This window comes from Aulonocara sp. 'chitande type north' Nkhata Bay, linkage group LG17 (genome assembly GCF_057382095.1).
Source record: "Aulonocara sp. 'chitande type north' Nkhata Bay isolate Kocher_YH1m ecotype deep benthic linkage group LG17, A_spYH_male_GT1.1, whole genome shotgun sequence".
Taxonomy (NCBI): Eukaryota; Metazoa; Chordata; class Actinopteri; order Cichliformes; family Cichlidae; genus Aulonocara; species Aulonocara sp. 'chitande type north' Nkhata Bay.
Window position 1 is genome coordinate 13651946 of NC_141360.1, and position 22125 is coordinate 13674070.

Below are 22125 nucleotides of genomic sequence, written 5' to 3' on the forward strand. Positions count from 1 at the left end.
ACAGTGATGAGAGCAGCTACTAGATTTTTATCCGATCTTGGATTCTAGCTGCTCACTTTTCATTGCTGTTGTAATAGCTACAGTTTAGTATACTGTAACAAACAAGGGCTTCCCTGAAAAATGTGTTGCTCTAACCCCTATATATACCTTTCAGTATTGCTGGGGCCCTTCCAGAGCATACTGCCAGTTCATAGATGCACCATCATACCATCAGAGCTGCAGACTCTTGATAATAAGTTGGAGTTTCCTCTTTAGTCTGGAGGACACAGTATCTATGTTCTCTAAAGCTGGTGGAACTTGTGATTTTATACAAGTACCATCTATTTTGTAAAAGAACATTTTGTTTTTAATAAAAGAGACACGTGTGTGTCTGATTAAGTAATAAAATGTTCCAGAGAAAAATACAGTTTTATAAATAGCAAAACATCACAACACAAAACTCCATTTACTTTATTTCATAGATGTATTTATTTGAATTGCAACATCATCTTCCTCTGCTGCTTCTGTCTACTGAGGAGATGAGAATCTGCCAAAGAACAGGACGGACTTGGTCTCGTTGTGTCTGATGAAGAAGAGGAAGGGGTGATCTGCTGTGAAGTATCTGGTCCATCCAGAACTAAGATTCCTGGACACAACACCTGTGGCTGCAGCGGCCTGTGTGCCCTCCTCGTTCACCTCCACAAAGACCTTGTGGGCCACCGTAGACAGGAAGAGCCCCCCTTCACCGTTCATGCCAGACAGGTCAGCGCTTCCTGCACAGAACACGTCCTTCATACCCAGTTTAGTCAGAGGTTCATTCAGCTCGTAGTCTTCCTCCAGCTTGAACTTTGGCAGGTCAACAAGAACTTCTAAATCAACTTCCATGTTTTTCCTGTCGGTCCATTCATTCAGCCTCTCCTGTGTTAGCTCCTTCTCCAGCTGGAACACAGTTAATACATTTTGTCATATTTCTTTTGCTCATATTTAAATTCATTTTATCCATGAAATCAGAAGCAGTCTGTTAAATGATCAAATTTAAGTAAACTGAAGTGAAGCAGAAGAGTTTTTGTGTCTTTTCTTTACAGGAACTTGTTTCTAGGCTGTGTACCTTCAGCAGAGGGCCTGAGCCGTCTGAGGACTCCTTAGGCAGCAGAATGAACATGCTGAGCTCCTCACCCACATAGGGCAGCTCCATAATCTGCAAATCATGGTCAGCAATGTAGTTGTAGGGAAGCTTCTTCCTCTGGTGCATCATCTGGACTGGTACGGTCTCATTCTGACACACAGGAAATCCAGGCGACCAGATCATGTTATCATAAAGCTTCTGATGGTGTTTACCTTAAACATTTTACAGTTTCCTGTATTCAGACTTTGAGTCCAGATTTTGTAACCTTCAGTTAAATTTCTACCTGTTTGATTTTAAAGGGCATCTCTTTGGTGTTTGCCTCTTTAAACGGGTTCCTCCAGTTGCCCTTGAAGTAGACAGCATTGACCAGAGCCAGTCTGGTATCTGCGTCGACTGTTCCTGGCTTCAGAAGGTCTTTTATCTTATCTGAAAGGAAATACAGAAACACAACAATATTTCATTATAATCCACAGAGGATGCTAAAATGATTCCCTGCTGTTCAGGCTGTGGAAGATGCACATTCTCACTTTCTGTCTGCTGCTCGACCCAGCTGTTGATCTCTGCTCTGCACGCCTCTGGAGCTCCGATGAAGTCCACAGTCTTCAGGTCTGCCTGGTAGTACTTCTGTGTGGCGTCAAGGAAGTCCTGCAGAGAGCAGACATCTGTTTATTAATCCAGTCTTTGTAATGAAGAACTTTATGAAGAGAATCATTGATGTGGACACTCACTGGGAGGAAGTGGGCAGTGTTTTCTCCATAAAGACGGTTGGCTAGTTTCAGGATGTAGGATGCAGATGGTGAGTTGATGTCAGCGTTCAGTTTCTGGAAGTCTGCATGGACGCCTTCACCTGAGCTGAATGAGAGGGCCTGTGTGGCATTGAAGACAAAGACTGAAAGGATGTGACACTGAGCCTGAGCGACCCTAATGTAACAATTTATGGTCCAAAGGTAGAAACTGGACAACTTTATTCTTTCAGCATCAGGTTTAATAATAACATTTAACACACTGTCAGTCTCACTGAACATCATGCTCTCAGTAACTATACTGCTTGTGCGTTTTATGGACTTTCATGCCATTTATATAACACACTCCATCCTCATATGGTAGACACAAATTTCTGATGTCCCACTGGAAACATCTTGGGGTTCAGTGTTTTGGATACATAGAAAATTAAGCTTTTCAAAGATGTTAAATGAAACCCCAAAATTTATTTATTTATAAATCTACCGAGGACAAGAATTATTAGTTTATTAGTTAGTTTACTATTCAGCCAGCCAGCACTCTTGTAGCAAAAAAGTTCAGATTTTTTATATTATATATATATATATATATATATATATATATATATATATATATATACACATATATATATATACACATATATATATATATATATATATATATATATATATATATATATATATATATATATATATATATATATATATATATATATATATATATATATATATATATACATACATATATATATATAAAGACAAATCAAAACAACAAAATAAAATTATTTCTTCTGTATAGAAAAACACAGACAGCCACATTTGACTGCTTTTAAACTGTAACGAGGGCTTGAAGTTGCACAATCATGCTCGCCGATCAACTGACAGCTGGTGCAACTAACAAGTGACAGTGAGCTGACCTGAGCGATCTGAGCTGCAGTGTCTCCTTTAGCTCCCAGGTAGACCATGGCCAGGGCTGAGCTGATGCTCAGAGGAGAGACAAAGTTAACTTAAGTGACAAAAATAACAAGGGGTTAAGAGAAAATGCAGTATTGTTTATTGCGGTGCCCTGTAGTGGCCAGATGCAATAAGGTTTTTATTTCTATTGGTCACAGTGTTGCTAAGATATGACTTTACTTTCTGTTTGTCAGCTTTCCACACTTATGATTAGCTGTGACAGCCAGAAGACCTCCCATGTCAGCTTTAGTGACAACTGAAAAGAAAAAAAAAACAAACATTTGGGGCTTGTGAAAAATTGTAATACCCCTTCATAAAACCCAGTGGTTTCACACCGGGCTTGAGAAATCCAACGCTTCCTTGTTTTTTAAAATCTAAACTAAACTTTGATGCACTGATCTATTGATGCAAGCCGAAAGACGATGGCCGTAATCTAGGAACTGACTTAAAAAATGATCTCTGACTTCATTAACACTGAGACTGATAAATGGACTCTGGTCAGGACGCGCTTTAATGATCCTTAAAATAACCTTTGACAAGAAACCTTTATGTGGATCTGGTTCAGGCTGACCCAATGAGACCATTTAAGGTGATTTTCAGTAGAAAATACATCGAGTTCAGATTCTGAATTTCAGACATTGTACCTTTCAAAACATGGAGGCATCATTTAATGACTGAATTTCAACCTGTGACCACATTTTAACATGAACTGCTTAGAAAACAGACTGTGCAGTTTTGCCTTAAAGTCATGTCAGGTTCACAGTCACATCATCCCCAACATCCCAGCTGTGGCAGACATTTTTTTTTTTAATAAGGACAAATGATTGATCATTGATCAGTTTTATATACGTTTGATTGAAACAGATTGCTACAGTAAATGTTAGCGGTACAGGAACCTAACTGACAGCCTGACACCTGCATTATTATACAAAGTATTAGCGTTAGAAAGATGGGGAGCACAGATTTTATATTCTGACCAGGTCATAGATCAATGATGTAATCGCCATTTCCATCCCTAAATATAGACGAATGAATGATCGTAAAAGTGCTCATGTTAATTACAAAAACCCCACATCATCTAACTGGGATTTTAGCATTTTTAAAACAAACTTTTGCAGTTTCATTTACTCCAGTATGTCCTCTGATGGTGACTTTATGAATGAAGAAATGAACGTGGATGTCAGTCAGTCGTTTTAGGTGCAGCAAGAGGGAAGAGAAAGAAACTCAGAGCAGGTTAAGTTCACAGAGTTTACCGATTGACTGACTCAAAGTTTAAGTTAACCGTCTTTCTGGAACAGAAAAGCCAGAATTTTCCTCATCTCAGAGTTAAAAAATTCAGTTGTTAGTAAACCTGATTCCCAGAATAGGGACCATGTCTACGAAAAGGTAAAAATGTTACAAATACTTACGCTGCTTAAAAATAACTGGCTGCTTCACTAGTTTTAGACTGAACTGTAAACTGATCTTCACCATAACTGCTTACTTCAATGCAAAATGATTCACACTGAGAACTTAAATGATAGAACAATAAACAAGATGGAAAAAAACCTCCACAATACCTGAAAGCGTCCCAGATTCCTTGAGGATGGTGCACTAACTTTGACGTTTGCAGGAAGGACATTTCCTACAAAGAGAACATTTGTTAAATACTAATGTGTCCTTCATTCCAGTCCTCCTCACTTCTTCAGTTCTCTCTACACTCACCGGATAAGATGCCTTTGGCGATGCCAAACGCCATGTTCCCTGCACCGATAAAGCCAATCTTAAGCTGAGAGTCCATCTCAGGGTCCATTTTGATCTGAAACCAAAGCAGGCAGCAGGTTACAGCAGGAACATCGAGATAACATGATGCCAGTGATTAAAAATCACCATGATGACGCATTTTCCACTGTAACAAGGGTTTCACACGTTGTTGTTTGAAGATATTAAACTGTGTACATTTTACAGACCAAAAATAAATAAACTCAGGGAATGAATCCAGACAAGAATCAACACTAAAAACGTCACCACTCCAAAGACAATCAATTTGTGTTCAGATCTTTGTGTCCATGCATATGAGAAACCCGATTACTATGAGAAATCAGGTTAAAGCAAAAAAACAAAACAAACTCACACATATATGATAAATCCTAGTTGACAGGTGGTCAGTAATCAAATTCCCCTCCCTCCTCCAGTAAAATGCTGCCACAGCCTGGTTTCCCTGTCATAGGTCATTATGAAACGGCATCCTTTACCCAGTTCTGGGTTTGCAGGACAAAAAAAGGCTTAAGTACAGAAACCAGTCAGTGTGCACATCCGATTTCTCTCGTGTTTGGACTGCAGCCTGTATCACTGTATGTGGTCAATGAGCAACTGAATATTGTTGGTTTGACTGAACCTAGAAACACGTGACTCACACTCAACTGCCAGTCTCCCAATTAAACAAAGACAGTCAATAGAAGCGCACATGAAAATATGAATAAACCCCACTAAAGATGCAGTGGAAAAAATAACAGTGGTGTTTGGACACATGTTGCAGAGACAATAATTTAAGTGTTTGTTGGGGTACACCTGGATTAATATAGAATTAAAATCGTTTTTTAGTCTATTTCACTCTTTATTTAGTTAATATTGTTATAATTTTTTTATTTATTTATTTATTTTTTGGTTGTTTTTTTCCTCTTTTTTCTTTTTCTTTTTTTTTTCCTCTTTTTTTTCTTTTCATGCTTATAAGTTCACAAATGTTAAAGACAGTAATTGTTCTCGGTTGATTTGTATAAGCATGTTATGTTTAATTTAAATGCAGAAATAAAATTTAAGAAAAAAAAAAATTGTTGCGTTTTTGTTGATCGATATTATAGTGTTGTTATTAGTGTTGTACATGTTTCTACACAACATCATACCTACTAATTCAGGAATCTGAATTACCCTTGTAATGGAAACACTTTAATAGGAAGCAGTGTATTTTTGTATATGTAAAAATGTAAATTTGACTATGTTGATACTGAAAGCTTTTCCTATGTTTTGTTTGGAAAATGATTCGAGACCGTTACTTACCTGACAGAATATTAGAAACACCTTATTTCAGTAACTGAGAGAGTCACTCTGACATTACAGTCTTAATGAATATAGAACTGATTGCCAGACAGGTATACTGTATTTAAATTTAAAAAAAGTGAGCTACACCTAATATCAGTGTATACTGTAATCCAGATGTATTAAAAAACAAGCAGACTATGACATCATGTAGCATGATCTACTGACTATTATGGCATATTTGGGCCATTTGAAGTTTAATTATGGAGCCAGAGAAAGGGTGTGTTTTCTTGCAAATTTAGTTGTAGTCTGATTTTTTCATAACAAACATACAAGTTCAATATTGGAGTGCATCTGTTTTTGATTTTTTGTAAATCTTTTTCTTCCCATTTTAAATTTGACACTTTAATATTTGAATCTACAGTAATGTGCAAACATCTTGAGTCACCCATCAATACTTTATCTTTTGCTTCCACCCTGCATGTGTGATGCTTTGGGCTCTTCGGTTTCATCAGAAATTGTCTCTGTGGAAGACGGTTTGCCATTGTTAAGGAAGGGAAATCAGGAGGCTGAGGTATGCAAATTAAACAAGAACTAGGTTGAAAATCAGACGCTCGGGTCTTATGAACTGATGAATCTAAATGTGAAATTTTTGGTTCAAATGATGTCCAGAGGAGGTCAGGAAAGAGGTACAAGAGTTAGTGTCTACAGCTATCGGTAAAACATGTGGAGGTTCTGTCATGGTTTAGGGCTGCATTTCAGCCAGTGGTGTTTTTGATCTTGCCAAAACTGCCATAATACCATCAGATTTTGATCCACCATGCAATACTATCAAAAAACCTGACTGGCAACGGCATCATTTTTCAACAGGTCAAAAGCCCAGACACATGGCCAATGCAGTAAAAGCATAACTGGACAATGGAACATAAAAAAAATAAATAAATTAATTAAAAAAAGACAATGGGGCGTGATCAAATGTCCAATCTTTTTGACTGGACAACTATAAAGTAACACAGTGACACAAACACGATAGCGTGAACAAAACCGGGTAACGCTGGCGGTGGGACATTTATTCACCTGATTTGTGTTTCAGATTTGCTAATATCCGGCGTTTTGGCAACCGCAAACAGAAGTTAAATTTAAACCGTGGATGCACCCAGAGCATACACAGAGCCAACCAGCTGACTCTAGCTCCACTGTTGGTTCGTTTGGTTTTTACTTCACTGTCGCTGCTGTTCCAGGTGGGCGGCGCCGCTCAGCATCCTCTGCGAAACATTCCGCGCATACCGGGTTTTTTTTTTCCCGCCGTGTCCAGGACGTTTCAACCGTGAAATAAATGAAACGCACCTTTTTAAAGAACGTCTGCCATTCCATTGGTTGTGGCCTCGTCGTGACGAGAAGCTTTAAACGGGTTGAAGAAAGTTAGTGTCTGTCATTTGAATCAGCTGTGTGAGGGGGACGGGGGCGAGTGTTTTACCTTGTCAAGGACCTCCTTGAACAACAGGTATTTGTTTACAAATTATTCTATTTTATGCATTTAATAGGGCGTTTTTATTTTAACTGTTCATACATTTCGCAAAATATGATAGCTAATGTTTTGTTATTTTTTTAATGACTGCAGTATTTTAAAATCGGGGAAAACAACTTAACATTTTTACAGTAAGCTAATTAGCTTCGTTTCCGTCCCGTTTAAGTCATGCAAAAGTGATTATTTGTTAATTAAATGATGTTACTGCAAGTATTCAGCAGAGCGCTGCAGCAGTGGGCATGCCTGGGCAAGCCTCGGTAGGATCTTCATTCAATCAGAGAAATAAATGGTAGTTGTTATTTCCACATTGTCTAATGCATCCAATGCAGCAGAAACACTTTATAGTCATATACAGAATGCTAAATGCTAAACATCGTCACAATATTCGTTTAAATATGCACAGATCATCAACAATGTTGAAACCACCTGGCTAATGTTTTGTAGCTGACGGTCTCACCACCAGAACAGCTCTGACCAGTCCGGACATTTCCATAAATGCCTGAGTGGAATGAGCTCTGGGCAGTTTGGTGCTCGGGTCATTGCCTTGGGCTCTTTGCTAAAGCTGTCCCTGAGCAGGTTTTGCCCTGTGGTTTAGGCACGTTATCAAGGGGTGTTACGATACGACCACCTAACATCCACAGGATTTAAGTTGGTTAAACATTTTTAGTTCTTCTCTCCACTGGTCAATAGTTTCGATGCGTTGGCTGATTTGCTCTGTTGCTTTTTGTACACGGCTCAACAACAAAAAAGAAAATTAAAGCAACACATCAGATCTGAGGGTTAAAAAAAATCATGCTGCATATCTACACTGATATGAAAATGATCACCTTACAGAGGGCTGAATTCAAAGACATATTTAAAATCAAAGTAAAAAAATGATGCAGCAGGCTAGTCCACTTTGTGGAAATTTTAATTGCAGCTAGTCATAATGGTACTTAGTAATTTGTATGGACCCCTGCCTGCCCCCTGCCCAATGTGCTTGTAAGCATGCCTGACAAGGTCCGGGCATGGTGATGGTATCCTGAGGGAATCTCCTCCCAGATCCGGACAGTCTAAGATGCAACCTGCTGGTGTTCAATTAGTTGAAACATAATGTTCTACAGGTGTTCTACTGGATTAAGGTAAGGAAAGCATGGGGGGCCAGTCAGTAATATCAACTCTGTCCTCCTCCAGGAACTACCTTCATACTCTCGCTACATGAGGCCAGGCAATGTTGTGCAGCAGAGAACATCAGTGGTGGGCCTGCTAATTCTGGTATTCTCTGGCAAATGCCAGTCAGGCTCCATGGTGTGGGCAGTGAGCACAGTGTAGTGTGGTTGCAGGGATTATGAGAAATGTATTTCCCATGTTTGATGATTTGCATGCGCACCTTGTCATGTTCTGATCCAGACATGGGTCACCTCATCCACTACCTGCACCTCCTGCTGGCCTGTCAGTGTCTCGCGGTCAACGAGCTGTTTGAGTGGCTGAGGCTGACAGAGGCACCTCGAGCAGCAGCGCCTCTTCAACCAGCTGCAGTGGCTCCAGCACATCTTGCCAAAGACGCTCAGTTTGAGATGGCAACTGCAGATGAGAAGTTTTTAGCTGAGGCAAAGCAGATGGAGCTCAGCCCATTGGACAGCTGTCATTACAGGGTATGTGGGCCTTGAAAATGTGTATTTAATCCAACGGACAAATAAAATGTTTTTGAACAATATTAGGTTTGAGTTTGGAGAAGGCTGGGCAACAGTGTTATTAAGTGTCTTTCATATAAAATTCTCATGGCACAGTTTTCAATACATTGTTTAAACAGAGGAATCATGTTTCTCTGGTTCGTCTCCTCCTGTAGGTGATCGCTCGGCTAAAGTCGAGCTGTGACAGCCTCTCAGAAGAAAAGCTCGCAAAGCTCGGAGTGGAACTGTTTAACTGCCAGGCAGAGATTGAGGGGCGCCAGACGTACCTATGCACAGAGGAGATGGTAAAAATACGATCTTGTAGTACTTGTCAGAAATGGCTTTAAAAATATAATGAAAAAATATATAATGTTGTGTGCTAATCTCAATTTTATGTGTTAGACCATCAAAGAGTGCACAGCAGACATGGATTCAGATACATGGAATGCTTACCACATAGTGAGCAACCGAGCGCGCTCCGTTTGTTATGCAACTCGACAGCAGCTTTTCCGGCGCAGAGCAGAGCACACAGTCAATGCACTCATCTCCACAGCCACCAGCCAGCTAGATGCAATGAAGGACCTGAAGGTAAGGCTGGGTTTAAAAAAAAAAATAAATAAATAAAATTATTTTTATTTTGCAAATCAGTGGTTTCTTGGATTCATGGATCATTTTCAAACAGGAGGGCCAGGTAGAGTTGAAAGAACTGACTGCAGCATCACTGGACAAGCTGCTTGAAGGCCACAGTGTTCTGCAGGCTCAACAGGGGAAGCTCCACGAGGGCCAGGAGCAGATGACGAGTTCACTGAGGGACAACCTGGAGCGTCTGGGTCAGGAAAAAGCTCTCATCGCCTCTGGACAGGAGTTGGTAGCTCAGCTCATTCAGGGAATTACACAAAGAATGGGTGAGAATTTTACATTTTTCTGTATTTTTATTCTATTCTGTTAAAATTGACTTTGGGCGCGACTGCAAATAATCCGACATAAAGGCTCTTTTCATGTGCTAACAGTCAAATTGCAGCAGTTTGTAAATGGGTTTACTACTGACCATGGATAAAAGAAACTGTTTGTCGAAGTACTCGAAAATGACCTGATACAGTTCGATGTGCTGAATGACTTCTGGAAGTTTTAACTTTCCCCTTTTAAATAAGATAAAATATTGAACTGCAATTCTCTTTAAGAAAACTCTGTAAACACACCTGATGCCACATCATGTAGCATGGATTTTATTCTTTCTGTCCACCTTATTTTTTTTTATTTTATTTTTTTTATTTTATTTTAGAGAATGTGAGCGAGCATCTTCAAATCCAGGGCTCTGAGGTGCAGGACAGCTACAAGGCGATTGTCAAGGACCTGGCAGATGTAAGACACCAAGCTCAGGACATCTATCAGAAAATTGGTAAATGGCTGAAATCATTTGTAGTTTATAAAACTATCCCCCCCAAGCAATGTGCTTACATATCTTTTTGTATGTGGCTGAGTAGACCACAGTATGATAGAGTTTCTGCAGTATCAGGATCAGACCTCCCAGTACTACACTGACCTGATGAACAAGTTGGAGCGCATGAACAGCACCCTGGGAGGCATGCTGCACTACCTCGATAAGATGCAGAGCCGCATAGAGGACAGGCTTCACATGATCCAGGGCTACCTCGGATGGGCAGGTGAGACACGGCAGCCATAGGGCACACTCCCTTTTTATAGGGTCTTTTCCTGCTACAGAGAAGTTGGATAATTGACTGTCAGCAGGACATATTTAGAAATTAATTCTTTACATTCTCTTTGACTAAAAAAAAAAAGGTTTCTGTATGACTTAAGAATTCTTTTTCTTGTGCTTTTTGCTTGAACAGGTTTAAGTCTGACAGCTATATGGACGTGCATCACACACACAGGCTACTTTGTACTGTGTGCAGTCCTGCTGACATTCCTGCACTGTCCTGGTTTCTCTCGAGCCATGCTGCTGCTAACTGTGCCTCTGAATGCAGTTGCTGAAGTCAACCAGCAGCCAGCGCTGGATCTCACCAGCCTCAGCCTGCTGCTGCTCACTCTGTCTCTGGGTATAAACATAAAGTCACTTATGAGGAAAATACATTAGCTGCAGTTTTCTGAAGCATTTGTCACAGTGTGAATTTTGTTTCTGCAGGTCACTGGTTTGTGAATCAGCTGTGGGCATGCTTCAAGATCACGAAAAAGCTGACCAGTCCACTGCTACTCAGCTCGTGCACCATTGTGGAACCGCAGAAGTGAGTATGTTGCACACTAGAACTGCAACTTGCGTATTGGTCTTTGAAAATGTTCAATTTAACGGACTTCACTGAATGTTAAGGCCATCACCATCTTGGTGTTTTGAAACTGGACATGGAAGAGGGGTGACGTCTGCTTGCTGATGGACACTGGTTGCAGCTATCAATTATAATATAGAGCAGGGGTCCCCAATCCCAGTCCACGAGGGCTGGTGTCCCTGCAGGTTTTAGATCTCACCCTGGGTCAACACACCTGAATCACATGATTAGTTCATTACCAAGAACTTCAAGACACGTTGAGAAGGTAATTTATCCATTTAAATCAGCTGTGATGGATCAAGGACACATCTAAAACCTGCAGGGACACCGGCCCTCATGGACTGGGATTGGGGACCCCTGATATAGAGACAGTAATTTATTAAATGAGCACAATGTTGTAGATGTTAAACTTAGCTAATGATTTAATCCGACTCAATCAGAAACTCTTGAGTTCACTGGTCAGTGCTCAAACTGGTAACTGATGATTTGTTCGAGTAAAAAATGAATTTTGAACTCTACACGGTCAGTAAGAGCTTCAGGCAGTAGAACATGTATTATTGTCTACACCAAATTAACAATGATTCCTTTTGCATCTATTGGACCTATTTTCTATCCTTTTGTGCTCAGAGATGAAAAAGATGACATCATTGAGGAAGACGACCTATTGAATCCGGACAGCTTTTTATCAGGTGGGAAACACATGCTGAACCTTTTTACAGTGAATCCTGTTCAAGAGCAGTGCTCTTTCTATAAATTCAGCTTCTCAGTTTTGCTGTCAAACATGTTTGTGTTCAGGTGAACTTGGCATATCAGCTGTGTCTCCACCTCAGAGGAAGCTTACGCCAGAGTCGAGGCTTATGCCAGTAATTGGTAAACCAAATCACTCCACTCCCAGGTTTATACCAAAGCCACTTTCTTTAGCGGTAAGCAAACTGAGTTAATGCTTTCAGAAATGCAAAAACTGTATTCTCAGTGCATCACTAGTGGCAAGCAAGACAAATATTGTTTAATTGAAATCTGTTTTAGGCTCTTTGTTACGATATACCCCTGAGTAACCTGGAAGGTGTTTTTGATTCAGTCACTGACTCGCCTGATTTAGGGAATGATTCACGAAGTGCAAGACCCACTCCATCGTTAGTCAGCAACAGGTCAGTAGCTCCAGTTACATGCACATATTTTATTTATTTATTTTTTTCTGTTTGAAGAGCTAAATTGTTTATATGGACTGTGATTTAATGTACTTTGGTGTGTGTGTGTGGGTGTGTGTGTGTGTGTAACCCTGACATTTGAAATGAGCATGTCATGTTAGGGATTCTAGCTGCCAGTTCATCGCTATGTTACCGATACCAGTTTTCACTGAAATCATACAGAAATAGAAGTAAGAGTCTCCAAGAGCTTTTGGCCTATAGGAGTTGTTTCAATGTATACTGACCTCATTATTTGAAACTGTGGAATTAATAATTACCCTCCAATATAACCTCATTATAATGAGTAAAGGGGAAATATGAATTGTTAAAGGGCATCTTTCTGTTTTTCTGCCTTCAGCTCAGTGTCAGGCCGTCAGCTGTGCAATGGCCTCACAAAAAGAGGAAAAGTCTGTAAGAAGAGAGCCGTGCCAGGACAGGAGTACTGCAGAGTCCACGAAGGGGGGCACTCCTCGTATGTCCAGTTTTAACAGGCTCAGCCGTCTTTGTCTGTAAAAACTGTATACAGTAATGAAATATTGTTTTTACTAAGTTCTGTCTGCACTGCAGACAGCAGTAAGATTGCTGAATGAAAATTACATCTGTAGATATTTTAAATGGTTTTTAGACGTTTATTTAGCTTTCGTGTTTAATAAAAATGAAAACTTATCAAAATTAGCTTTGTCAGAGTATGTGCATGTACACACAAGGAACTGGGCTCAGTTTTTTCTTAATTCCATGCTCTTTATTGCTTTCAATGTACCTAAGAGAACATGGAAACAGACAGTAGCAATGTGCCACAGATGAACATGTATAGCCTATTCATAGTGGTGGGTAACTGGTTCTATATATAGATGGAGGGAGAGAGTTATGTGAATTTGTATAGTATATTTTTTTTCTCATTTCTTTTCTAAATGTACTTGTATATTGTATATTGTTCACATGTTGAAATAAATTACCTATCAATCAATCAATTTGAGTATGTGTAATATAGGTATAACCAAAGAGTATTTACTGCATGGTTTGTTTCAGTAAAAGCTGTGGTGGACGTTTTAGTAGAGACAACATGTAAGCAATGGCCTGTGAAAAGCTGTTCTGTAGCACCTACCAAAGGGAGGAACTGGAAGAGGTTGTATCCTGGGTGTGAGTGTTTCCTAATTCTGAGTTTGTACAAATCGTTTCTTGCAGACCTGACTTGTCCACTGTAGTCTGTTCTCGTCCTCTTTGGTTTGATTAATACACTGATGGTCATGCAGTAAACAGACTGGATTACTGCAGAGTAGAAATGGACCAATAACTCCTGAGCTGGTGCAGGAGGTCCATCCTCTTCTGGGCCTCTTTGATAATTTTGTATTAGGTGGCAACAGACTGGATCCCTGAAACCTGAAGGAGCATGTTCAGCTGTTTAACCCCTCATTGGTATGCAGACTCATCACCAACCTTCACAAGTCTCATGATCACCATGCCATCTGCAAACCTCACGTTTTTAAATAGGCTGGTGTTTTGAGGTGCAGTCGTTTGTGTATGAGGATCTGCATTCCTCAAGGGCCAATGTCCTGCAGGTTTTAGATAGCACCCTGGTTCAACAAACCCGAATCAAATATTAGTTCATTACCTCTGGAGAACTTCAAGACATGTTGAGGAGGTAATTTGGCCATTTAAATCAGCTGTGTTGGATCAAGGACATCTAAAACCTGCAGGACACTGGCCCTTGAGGCCTGAAGGTTCCCCAACCCTGATCTATACACTTCTGTATACATCAGGGTTCTGTGTCTGTTATAAAGTGAAGCATGAGTAGTGCTGTCCAGCAGAACTGAATCCTTGTTTTGTTTTTATGGCATATGAACATATAGAGAAATAAAAATCTCAATCTGTGACATGTCTTTCATTTCAAGGGTAGGACACTTGAGACACATTGCAAATATAAAATATTTATTTTGCTCTGATTAGTTTAAAAAACAAAAAAACAAAAACAAAACACTAGCCCACATAATGCTCAATTATATAAGCTGGATCAATCAAATCCCAAACCCTTCAATAACAAACTAAGTCAAAACAATTCTGATTTCTGAATGTTATGTTGTGCCAGCACCTGGATTACAAGAGTGAAGCAGCCCATTTCCTATGGGCTCAAAATGTGGTCATAAATATTTTGTACTTGTAAATCAGGATTTGTATGTGTTTAAAAAAATAAAGATTTGTGTGCGTAAAAAGAATTTGTATGTGTAAAAAAAGATTTGTGCGTGCATAAAAAAAATGTGTGTGGACTTAGCCAAAAAAAAAACCCTGCAAGTTACAAGTATGAATTTTGACCCTATTTTTCTTCCTTTCATCTGATTGGTCAATGTCATGTCAATCACAAATGTAACAATCCAATCAGAGAACAGATGGGTTTGGCTGTCAGAAGGGCGCTTTTTTTGAACTGCAGGTCTTTGAAGGGAATAAATGCCCTTTTACATGCCAACCCAGCGTTTTCCTTCATCACCACGAAGGAAAACAGTCTGTGGTCGTCCAAGTTTGGTGATTTTTGTGTCACAGGTCTACGTGTTTAATACAGGGACTTCAACAGCCTTTTCAACAGCACTGCGGACCGCGGGGTGGGGGTGGGTAGTGTTTTGGAAATGACAGTCTTCATCACAAAGCTTTCTTCGGTTTGAATTAGCATACATGTTTTTATTGAGCATTTGAAGAACTAGCAAAAAAAAAAAAAAAAAAAAAAAAACTCTTGTAGAGGACATAAAGTCAGAGATAGAAAAGACAAGGAGCAGGTGCATCTAGTACAGGTAGAGCAGCTGCAAAAACCCACAGAGCCCAGCAGCCAGCGTAACAAATTCTGGATCCTTTGCTTTTAGTTAGCAGTTAGCATTAGCAGCGTATCCTGCATCCGACGTGAAAGGACTTTTATGCTGCGCACTGTGACTCACAGCAATGGTCCTGGGTCAGCCCTGACTTTGTGTTAAACTAATCCTAAAGTAATAATGTTATTTCTAACCACTGATATACCACAACTTTTTCCTTTCAACAGCTACTGAAAGTTAGGTGACCTAGCTGCTATCGGATATTTATATAGCGATCCTCCAGCTTCAAACGGTATCACCCTTCAAGGACCTGCAGTTCAAAAAAGCGCCCCTCTGACAGCCTAACCCATCTGTTCTCTGATTGGATTGTTCCATGTGTGATTGACATGACATTGACCAATCAGAAAAATAGGGTCAAAAATCCGTACTTGTAACTTGCAGGGGTTTTTTTTCTAAGTCCACACACAAATCTTTTTTACGCACACACAAATCTTTTTTACACACACACAAATCTTTTTTACACACACACACAAATCTTTTTTACACATACAAATCTTTTTTACGCACACACAAATCTTTTTTACGCACACACAAATCTTTTTTACACACACACAAATCTTTTTTACACACACACAAATCTTTTTTACACACACACACAAATCTTTTTTACACACACACAAATCTTTTTTACACACACACACAAATCTTTTTTACACATACAAATCTTTTTTACGCACACACAAATTCTTTTTACACATACAAATCTTTTTTACGCACACACAAATCTTTTTTACACATACAAATCTTTTTTACAAGTATAAAATATTTATGACCACATTTTGAGCCCATACCACAGAAAGCTATTTTCCAGCGAAAGAATATGGAGAATAAATGTCCTGGTAAGTAATATTAAGTTTGTTGAGTTTAGTAAACTTCGGTGAAATTAGAATACCAAGGAAAAAATAACACTTAAAGAATTATTGCAACCGCCGAATATTTCAGTAGGCTACTGGGGGGAGCTAGCATAAGAGTTATTAGTTATAAGATATAATCCAAGTCGTAACATTGCTGTGTGGAGCTGCAGATTTGGTTGCAGGTTAATACTGGCAGTGTCGCCATGCCAGCTGACTGCATTTCATCATCAGCCAGTGTTGTTCTTTATACATCAATATTACCAAAGTTTGTGCCATGTTCAATGTAGGGATGTGCAGTTCTGGTCCTCCTGGTTTCAGATGTTTCCATACTTCAACACAGCTGATTTAAAGAATCATTTACAGACTTGTGCACAACTAGGTGTTTGGGGATTATTTGGTGACAGGTGACAGATCAGTGGAGGCACGGGGTCTGTTGGCACAAATTGACCTCACATTTATTGGCAATTTATCCACATTTAGAAAAATTCTAGGGGAAATTAAGTTGCTTTCTGATGTACTTCAGTCTCCATCTCTTGATCTAGCAAAGGCTGTAGACCTAATTCATGCACTTCAAGACACCTTGGACCAATATAGAAGTGAATCCTGTTTTGATGAGCTGTGGCAAGACGCAATGGATATTGCAGAACAGTGTACTGTTGCCTCTGAGACAGTTAAGAGAAGGATGCAGAGAGAGAGCCTCAGGCTAAAGGGTTATTTTGTAGATTCTCCAATCGGGCAACACAGGTGTAAGGAGGATGACAAGGACAAGTTTAAGAGGGAAGTATTTTACCCCATTCTTAACCATGTACATGCAGAGATGGAGAAGCGCTTCAACAAGACCAATTGTGATATTATGCGGGGTATACAGGCACTAAACCCCAAGAGTAAGAGCTTTTTGTCAGAGGAAATAGTTGTAAGCTTGGCTGGTCTGTATGACTGTGATATTGAAGACCTCAAACATGAGCTGTATCAAGCTAGAAAGGTTGTTCAAAGGAGAGCAGGGTGTGGGAATGAACTCTCCAGTATTTTGGGGTTTACTACCTTCCTAGAGCCTTACAAAGAGGTGTTTCATCAGCTTTTTCATTTATGTCGAATAGCTTTAGCTTTACCTGTCAGCAGTGCTACTTGTGAACGTAGCTTTTCAGTGCTAAAGCTTAGAAAAAATCATCTACGAACAACTATGACTGATGAGAGGCTTAGCAATATTGGAGTTTTGAGTATTGAGAGGAAAAGGGCAAGATCATTAAGCCTGGATGACTTTGTAACACGTTTTGCCACCCGTCACCGTAACAGGCGGATCTACCTATTCTAAGTCATTGATAATATTTAATGAAGCATAGAGTAGGTACTTGAGTAAATGTTCTCTTTCAAAACATAAATATTTTGCAACTACAAGTGCTGCTGTTCACAAATGTTTTTGTACTTCTTGTCTTCTTAACATGTAACAGAGTCTTATTAAAAGTTCAGTATATTTTAATAAGTTTAAATAAGTTTTGCATTGCATTGGCTAATTTTCCAATTGTATGTTAAAAATGTTTGTAGTTTAATGTTCAAAAATGTTTTAGCCCAAAACATATGTGCACTATATGTCAGTAAAAATACTTGTCCTTGAATGCTGAATAAACTGACAAAGCACTGATTGTATCTCTTGTACTTTATCAACACAGTATCTAAACACTTTTCACTGTAGTGGTGAAAATCTCATTCTAATAAAAGTTAAAAGCGCATCCAGTTATTAGGTTTATAGGATTATTGAATTATGGTTAACGGTTGGTAGAATTTTTGTTTAACATTATCTGCCAATTACATCTGCCACCCTTCTCCAAATCTGTGCCCCTACCTGGCCACCCCAAAAAAGATTTTCTAGACACGCCACTGCGTTCACCCTACCCAGGATATGGTTTCAACACTACTTCTTAGCCAACAGGCTGTTAAAATTCAATATTAAATTTTAACAGCGTTCGACTGCCATGATAAAACAAAATCCATAAATCCATAAATAACAAAGTCAAATAATGCCATATTTTATACAACAATCAATAAACCAATAACCAAACAAATCATAACATATTATAGTCATCTTATAATGAATTTCATTCAAAATACTATTATACAAAAACATTCTCATGGGTCCCATCAAAGCTAATAAACATTATCCAAAATTAATCAATTAACACATTTAATCACAGGTGTTGCGCAACAAGTTCAATAATCTAAAGGGAGTTCAACTCAATTCAAAAGTCTCATAGGCCGTTTTGGCATTTAATCAGAAAAGTAACAAAAAACATCCAAAACGGACAAAACTACAAAAATAAAATCACTCGCTCAACTCTTGATACGTTAATTCAACATTCGGCCATAGTGAAATAAACAAAAACAACAATATTCAATAAATCAAACCAGTAATTGCACTTACTGTCACTAGCCTAGCATTAGCTTACCGGCGTTTTAGAATGCGCGACCGCGGCTCCGTATTTTCATTAATTGTGACAAAACAAAACAAACAAATAACTCACCGTTGAGTCGATTGAGAGAGGGTGTAAAGGTGAATGAATCGGCCGGGTTATTGCATGCTGTCAACTGGTATGTAGTCTGTAATTTGTCAATATCTGACAAGAACGCCAACCAGGGCTGTATCCCAATTCAGGGTCTGCAGCCTTAAAGTACGCAGCCTTAACGGTCCACCAGGGCCGCATACGCAAAGACCGCTAAGGCCGGAAGTGCGAGGCTTGTGAAATGGGACGGTCTAGCCTCCGTCTGCCCAGGTTGCCTAGCAACCATTACACTAACAGCTGGAAACGTTTCATACAGCTTTGTTTGACAGAAATGAAGGAAAAATCTTTTGTTCATTTGTTTGTTTGTTTCTACATGAGCTTTGATTTGATAAGCATCTGAGGCTGAGACCAAGGGACTGTGAAATCATGATTATTGGGCTTCACTTCTGTACTGAACAGTCATTTAAGATTAGCTAGTAAATAACAATTAGCTAATGTTGTTCATGAGACTAAAGTCATCTCCCTTTGGTAATGTACATATAATATGGCCAATATTAAAGTTATAATTTCAATCATTATTACAACAGTGAATGAACTCTGTTTCAAATACTGAGCTTCAGTAAAGATTCAAGCTGCATCTATTTATATTATTTATATTTCCTGTCACCTTAAATCTTCACTCAAAGACAGGTTTCTGTCTTGTGGGGTCAGATGGTACCATGGTTACACTCCCCCCCCCCCCCAAAGACAGGTTTCTGTCTTGTGGGGTCAGATGGTACCATGGTTACACTCCCCCCCCCCCCCCCTCAATCCCATGGACGTCCTTGTACATGGACTAGGCTGGCAGTGAATGACTGGTTGGCTGAGGTGTGAAGGCATCGTATCCTCTTCTTCATCGTCTTGAAGAGCGAAGGAGAAGACAGAACTTAACTCATGCAGAAAGGTCTGAACGCTCTTTAACAGAGGCTTACCAGGCTTGATGTACTGCAGCCGATCAGGAGGATTCCTGGTGCAGGTTGAGTGCCTTAAGGGCGGTTCTGCCTCAGGACTCAGAGGCTCTGATTCAGTAGGTGAGTGTTGTGACAAGTTATTACTGGATGGTTCTGGAATAACTGGATCAGAAGATAGACTTTCTTCATCATGAGAGGTTTCTGCAAGCTCAACTGGCTCAAAGCCAGCTTCCAAGGTTTCGTTATCAATAACTTGTTCCTCTTCAACAGGTACAGGTATAGGTTCCTCTGTGTTCGCTTCCTCTGTAGCCAATACTACAGGGTCATCTGGCTGGTCGATAACTTGAACAGATTGCGGAGTATTGGGTAAGTCAATGGTTGTTGTGAATGTGACAGGTTCAGCAAAGAAAGGAACGGGTAGGTATGAGATGAATTCCCCTTTGTCATTGTCATCATCAGCAGCAGCAGCAGCATGTACAGGAGACACAGGTAACACAGGCATTTTCCCCTTTTGCTTAGTAAGCATTTCATTTTCAGAAGGTGGTAAATACCCACAGGGCAGTAGGAGGTCTCGATGTAAAGTCCTCAGGGGCTTGTCTTGGCCTTCGGGTCGAACTGTATACACAGGAAGATTGCCGGCTTTCTTCACTACAATGTACACAGATGACTCCCATTTATCTGCAAGCTTGTGTTTGCCTCTTACCCGCACGTTCCTCACAAGAACTCTGTCTCCAACATTCAGCTGTGATGCAGTGATATTCTTATCAAATCTGTTTTTGTTACGTTTCATCACTTTTTCTGAGTTTTCAATGGCCAGCTTGTAACTTTCTTCCAGGTGGGACTTTAGTTTTTCCACATATTGTGTGTGGGATGTTGATCCTTCTTTGGCAAGGGGTAGTCCAAAGGCTAAGTCCACCGGTAAGCGAGGTTGGCGACCAAACATGAGCTCATATGGTGAGAAACCTGTAACATAATTTCTTGTGCAATTGTATGCATGCACCAGGGGCTTTACAAAATCTTTCTAATGACATTTCTGTTGAGCTGTCAGTGTTCTTAGCATATCCAGTAATGTTTGGTTAAACCGTTCAACAGGATTGCTTCTTGGATGGTATGGAGTGGTTCTTATTTTGTGGATCCCAGCCATTTCACAAAGCTCTCGGATGATTCTGGATTCAAAGTCAGGGCCTTGGTCACTGTGCAACCGTTCTGGGATACCATAATGAACAACAAATTTCCATTGCTGCCAAAAGGGCTTGTGGGGACCAAAAGCACAGGACAAATTCAAATCAAGGGCAACCATTTCAACTGTCTTCTTGATACTGGCTCTCAGGTTACTACCATTCCTTATGCCTTCTATAATACTTATCTTTCAGACCACCCAATGAAACCACTAAATGATCTGTTGGAAGTAGAAGGAGCAAATGGACAAGCTGTACCTTACCTGGGATACATTGAGATTAACATGACGTTCCCAGCTGATTTTCTTGGTTCATCCATTGATGTAGATACACTTGTCCTTGTCGTGCCTGATGTCCAGCAATCATACCCAATGATACTTGTTGGCACCAACACTCTTGATGTTGCTTACAGCAAACACTGTGATACCCACCCTGAGCAGTCATTCCTGCCAACTGGTTCCGGTTACATTGCAGTTTATAAAATTCTCCGCCATGTCCAGAATTTAAATGACCAGTATGCTCCTGTAATCTTAAAGTCAGACCAACCACATACCATTACTCCCGGCCAAACCACTGTCCTTGAGGGATGCCTTGTCACAAGGCTATTCCAAGGTGAGATAGCAGTTATTCTGGAACACCCCACCTCCAGTTCTCTGCCTGGTGGACTCATGGTAAAAACCTGCCTTGTGGACTTACCTCAACGTTGGCCATGTTTTCTGACTGTTGTAGTGAGTAATGAGTCTGACCATGAAATCCACATTCCAGCTCGAGCTATCTTTGCAGAAATCAGTGCCTTCCAGGAAGTCACATCCATTATTCAGACCAGTCTACAGAGTCGTTACCTCCATCTCAACCACAATACAACTTTGGAGATTCCCCTTTAACTTCAGACTGGAGAAAACACATTGTTTAAAAGCTCAACAGTATTCCTGAAGTATTTGCCAAACACAATCTGGATTTTGGCAGGACCGACAAAGTTAAACACCAAATCAAATTGTCTGATCCAACCACTTTCAAGCAAAGACCACGACCAATTCATCCTCAAGATCTTGATGCTGTAAGGAAACACCTGCAAGAACTTCTTGACTCCGGAGTTATCAGAGAATCCGACTCACCATTTGCCTCTCCAATTGTGGTTGCGCACAAAAAGAACCGCAGTGTACGTCTTTGTATTGACTACCGCAAACTCAATCTGCAAACAATCAAAGATGCTTATGCTCTGCCTAAACTGGAAGACACCTTCTCCGCACTTGCAGGATCAAAGTGGTTCTCAGTGCTAGACCTCAAGTCAGGATACTACCAAATTGAAATGGAGGAGAAGGATCAAGCG

At 40.0% G+C, this 22125-nt stretch overlaps 2 protein-coding genes across 15 annotated transcripts; one reads left to right on the top strand and one right to left on the bottom strand.

Annotated features, from left to right (window-relative positions):
- Window positions 1-471: 471 nt before the first annotated feature.
- Window positions 472-18854, bottom strand: LOC147309744 (leukocyte elastase inhibitor-like). Of its 11 annotated transcripts, XM_086270323.1 has the most exons (14): window positions 18689-18854; window positions 13569-13843; window positions 9706-10710; window positions 9448-9588; window positions 9122-9281; window positions 8712-8905; window positions 4504-4597; window positions 4359-4423; window positions 2763-2823; window positions 1834-1971; window positions 1633-1750; window positions 1389-1531; window positions 1088-1255; window positions 472-918 (listed from the first exon to the last, which is right to left on the bottom strand). In XM_086270323.1, the coding sequence occupies exons 6-14, from the start codon at window positions 8717-8719 to the stop codon at window positions 508-510; spliced, it is 1206 nt and encodes a 401-aa protein (XP_086126449.1). In that variant the 5' UTR covers window positions 8720-8905; window positions 9122-9281; window positions 9448-9588; window positions 9706-10710; window positions 13569-13843; window positions 18689-18854; the 3' UTR covers window positions 472-507. The 11 variants fall into 11 exon arrangements, with proteins under 11 accessions (XP_086126449.1, XP_086126450.1, XP_086126452.1 ...); XM_086270324.1 differs by lacking the exon at window positions 13569-13843; XM_086270326.1 differs by lacking the exons at window positions 9122-9281; window positions 18689-18854 and having other exon boundaries at window positions 13569-13938.
- LOC147309745 (protein brambleberry-like) lies at window positions 7132-14335 on the top strand. 4 transcript variants are annotated; one of them, XM_086270319.1, is made up of 13 exons: window positions 7132-7318; window positions 8516-8976; window positions 9171-9299; window positions 9397-9582; window positions 9677-9899; window positions 10277-10393; window positions 10479-10658; window positions 10845-11051; window positions 11138-11237; window positions 11904-11965; window positions 12072-12199; window positions 12355-12424; window positions 12822-12921. In XM_086270319.1, exons 2-12 carry the CDS (start codon window positions 8677-8679, stop codon window positions 12373-12375), a joined length of 1653 nt encoding a protein of 550 aa, XP_086126445.1. In that variant the 5' UTR covers window positions 7132-7318; window positions 8516-8676; the 3' UTR covers window positions 12376-12424; window positions 12822-12921. The 4 variants fall into 4 exon arrangements, with proteins under 4 accessions (XP_086126445.1, XP_086126442.1, XP_086126443.1 ...); XM_086270316.1 differs by having other exon boundaries at window positions 7133-7318; window positions 12303-12424; window positions 12822-14335; XM_086270317.1 differs by having other exon boundaries at window positions 7133-7318; window positions 8732-8976; window positions 12303-12424; window positions 12822-14335.
- Window positions 18855-22125: the final 3271 nt, after the last annotated feature.

Coding starts and splice junctions, on each gene's coding strand:
- LOC147309745 (XM_086270316.1), top strand. CDS start 8,677: ATGTATTTCCCATGTTTGATGATTTGCATGCGCACCTTGTCATGTTCT. Junction 11,052..11,137: donor GCTGCTCACTCTGTCTCTGG/GTATAAACATAA, acceptor TTGTTTCTGCAG/GTCACTGGTTTGTGAATCAG. Junction 12,200..12,302: donor CAAAGCCACTTTCTTTAGCG/GTAAGCAAACTG, acceptor AATCTGTTTTAG/GCTCTTTGTTACGATATACC.
- LOC147309744 (XM_086270324.1), bottom strand. Junction 1,532..1,632: donor GGTCGAGCAGCAGACAGAAA/GTGAGAATGTGC, acceptor ATTTCCTTTCAG/ATAAGATAAAAGACCTTCTG. Junction 919..1,087: donor GCTCAGGCCCTCTGCTGAAG/GTACACAGCCTA, acceptor ACTGTGTTCCAG/CTGGAGAAGGAGCTAACACA.